At 34.1% G+C, this 3,212-nt stretch overlaps 1 protein-coding gene across 1 annotated transcript in view; it reads left to right on the top strand.

The window, feature by feature from the left end:
• The first annotated feature begins 2,300 nt into the window (after positions 1 to 2,300).
• The window catches only part of LOC106679867 (serine/threonine-protein phosphatase PP1-gamma catalytic subunit B), a 27,955-nt gene continuing 27,043 nt past the window's right edge, over positions 2,301 to 3,212 (top strand). Inside the window, exons 1-2 of the mRNA XM_014419243.3 lie at positions 2,301 to 2,486; positions 2,560 to 2,691. Coding sequence (XP_014274729.1) covers positions 2,432 to 2,486; positions 2,560 to 2,691 — 187 coding nt within the window. The 5' untranslated portion in view covers positions 2,301 to 2,431. The remainder of the gene's footprint in view (positions 2,487 to 2,559; positions 2,692 to 3,212) is intronic.

Genomic DNA, 3,212 nt, shown 5'->3' with positions numbered 1-3,212 from the left:
ATGCTAACACGGATCATTACCTCATAATGATGAAACTCTACCAAAGAATAAAATGTACTGCAAAGAAGCAACAAATCTGATAAGAGCAGTGGAACACGGAAGGCTTAAAGAAAGAAGAAATGCTAACTTAGTTTTCTGAGAAGTTTACTGATAGTCATAAGCGGAACAGTTGGTGAAGCTATGGCGACAAGTAAAAGCAGGTGGAGGTGTATCAAGGTAGGATTGGCCCAGATTGCTAAAGAAGTGTGTGGAGAAAAAACAAAACATCCTAGTAACAATTGGTTTGACGAAGAATGTGTACACGCAATCCAGAAATGGAATGAAAAAAGATTAATGTGGATTAGTCGAATGACACGGCTCAGTTACAAGGAGTACAAAGACACTAGTATGCACACGAAGAGATTATTTGAAAGCAATAAGAGGGAAGCATTAAGGAAGCAGATTGAGGGAATTGAAAACTCAAGAAGTAGAAATGAGTATCGCAAGTTCTACAAAATGGTGAATAGCGTTAAGTGTGGACCGATCAGTAGAGCTAACCTAATCAAAGGCGACCATGGCAACACACTAATGCTAGAAGTGCAAGAAAGGTGGCAGAAATATTACCTGAGCTTAGAACAGTAGCAGAGAACTGTCTGGAAGACTGTGTACATTCACCAGTGAGTATTAATAATGAAGATTTGGAAGCCATTCCACCCGATGTGGAGGACATCGAAGACATCTTGTCTAAACTCAAAAATAATAAATCACCCGGTAATGATGGACTCTCAGCAGAATTGTTTAAAGCAGGACATCACGAAGTCGCCAGGGAACTACAGGACCTGATAGCTCAGATATGGGTAGAGGTTACCATACCCAAGGAGTGGAATGAGGCTGTAGTAGTGCCTATATACAAGAAGAAGGAAGATTCAACGATATGCAGCAACTATCGAGGGATTAGTTTGCTTAACACTCCATATAATTTTTTTTCCATACTTCTGTACAATAGGCTCCTTCCGTATGTTGAACAGAAACTGGATGATAGTAAATGATTAATAAATCAAATCTTCGCCCTGAGACAAATCTCTGAGGAGATGAAGGAATATCAGCAGACGACTTGGATACTGTTCATTGATTTTCAGGCTACCTACGATACAATCATAAGGAGTGAGCTCATGGTGGCCTTATTAGGATTGCATACGAAGCGATGGATGGTCGAAGCAAAAAGATGGGCCTGCATATTAATGAGGAAAACCAAGATTATGCTGTTGGGTAAGAAGTCACTGGACCAGGGACAGAGTCACTTTATAATGGGCCCCTATAATTTCGAAATGTTAAGACGTTTTTCTTACCTTGGCTCTATTATCAATGAGAACCAGGGTGAAGAAGAAGAAGTTAAAAGCAGAATTGCTGCTGAAAATAGAGCCTATTTCTCCATTTTAAGGCTAATCAAAAGTAAACTTGTTAGTCGTACCACCAAGTTCTCACCCTGTACAAAACGTTGATAAGGTCGTCACATACGGTGGAGAAACGTGGACCTTGAGCTTGAGATTGATAAAAATAACTTGCCATTCACCTTAGAGTCCATGTTTAATTAGATTGTATATATCTTGGTACAATGACTCTACTAAAAAACATAAACATTTAAATGAACAAATATTTAAGATTTTATAATAGTTGTAATTACAAGAATCAGTATGTAACAGAGATTACAAGAATCAGTATCTAACAGCGTTAAAAGAAAATAAACCAATTATTATGTTTGCTTTTACATTTAGCAAGCTATAATTTTTGAAAACTTATCTTTTCCTCATGCTGTTTCCATTTTTAACTATCAATTTGTATTTACTATGGAAGTATAAACAGCTTTAAGTTCTTACATTCCTAATAAATTTAAATTCTGGTGTTAGATCCCTTTAAAACTTATATAAGATTTCGTGGCTTCAGAATTTTTAGTTTTTATCCTTAATGCATTCATTAATTGTGTGAAAATATTGCCATTGACGAAATATCTTACTTATAAAACTATTGCTTTATTTGTTTACTCAGCTGATTCAATAAGATATTTTGTAAGCCGAAACAATTTTAGAGTGTGAAAAACCATGTCACAGTAATTTTTACTGAAGTATTTACAAAGATCAGAAGAAATATTATTCTGGTTAATATGTCGTTTGATAGCAAAGATTATCTTTGATGTTGTGAAACATTTTCAATGCTGCTCGATGTTTTATTTATATTAGTTAACAAAAATTATCAATGGAACGGGCTTAACATTGTGTAAAGGGATTCAAGTTATGTGGCCTGCTTACTTGTACTGGTTTGCAGTGAGGAACAGTTGGCAGCTTGTTTCTCTTAACAATATCAGTACGGCCATTATTCTCTAACTTATTTGTCGGTTTTCTCTGAGCAATTTAGTTTTCTCAAAAATATATCTGTTTTGGCTTGATTGTATAATATGGCTGAATCGGACAAATTAAACATAGATAATATAATCGCGAGGTTGTTAGAAGGTATAGTACAAGTGAAGGCTTCTGGTGATATATCGTTGTTTCTGTGCAATTTTTACCTTCATTTGTGTTTTAGTCCGTGGTGCTCGTCCTGGAAAAAATGTTCAATTAACTGAAAGCGAGATCAGAGGTTTGTGCCTCAAATCAAGAGAATTATTCTTATCACAACCCATTCTTTTGGAACTTGAAGCTCCACTAAAAATATGCGGTTTGTATAGTTACTGTAATTTACTTCATTAGCATTTCTCTTCATTGTTTACATTATGTTTCTTTAAAGTTAGTTCACTGTGTTTTTTTTTTATTTGTTCATATTAATGGTTCTTTATTTAACGAACTAATCTGTTGATTTTTTATGCTTTTATTTAATAGTTTGAAGTGAACTAATAAAGAATCGCAGACTATAAACTCAACCACCAGGTTCATGTTTTGCTTATGAATCATCAATTTAAATTAGCATTATTTTAAATTTTCTATGTTCTGTTTAATAATCCTTTCTTCAGGCTTTAGTTTTATGATCTATTCATTCATGAATATTCTGTTGTAATATGAATGGAGTGGAGAATATTTATTTTTATCACTGTTAAAGGCTATTCATTGGTAGTGTGAAAGCAATTGTTAGTTTCCATCAAGCAATTTACTTACTTAGGAATTCTTTATATTTATCCTTCTATAATTCTTCTGTGTGTGTGTATTCCTTTTTTAATTTCAATATTACCTATGTAAAATTCT

This window comes from Halyomorpha halys, unplaced genomic scaffold (genome assembly GCF_000696795.3).
Source record: "Halyomorpha halys isolate HHAL.00 unplaced genomic scaffold, Hhal_1.1 Scaffold226.1, whole genome shotgun sequence".
In the NCBI taxonomy this organism is placed as follows: domain Eukaryota; kingdom Metazoa; phylum Arthropoda; class Insecta; order Hemiptera; family Pentatomidae; genus Halyomorpha; species Halyomorpha halys.
The sequence above is the reverse complement of the archived record's forward strand: the minus strand, read 5'-3'. Positions and strand labels throughout refer to the sequence as shown.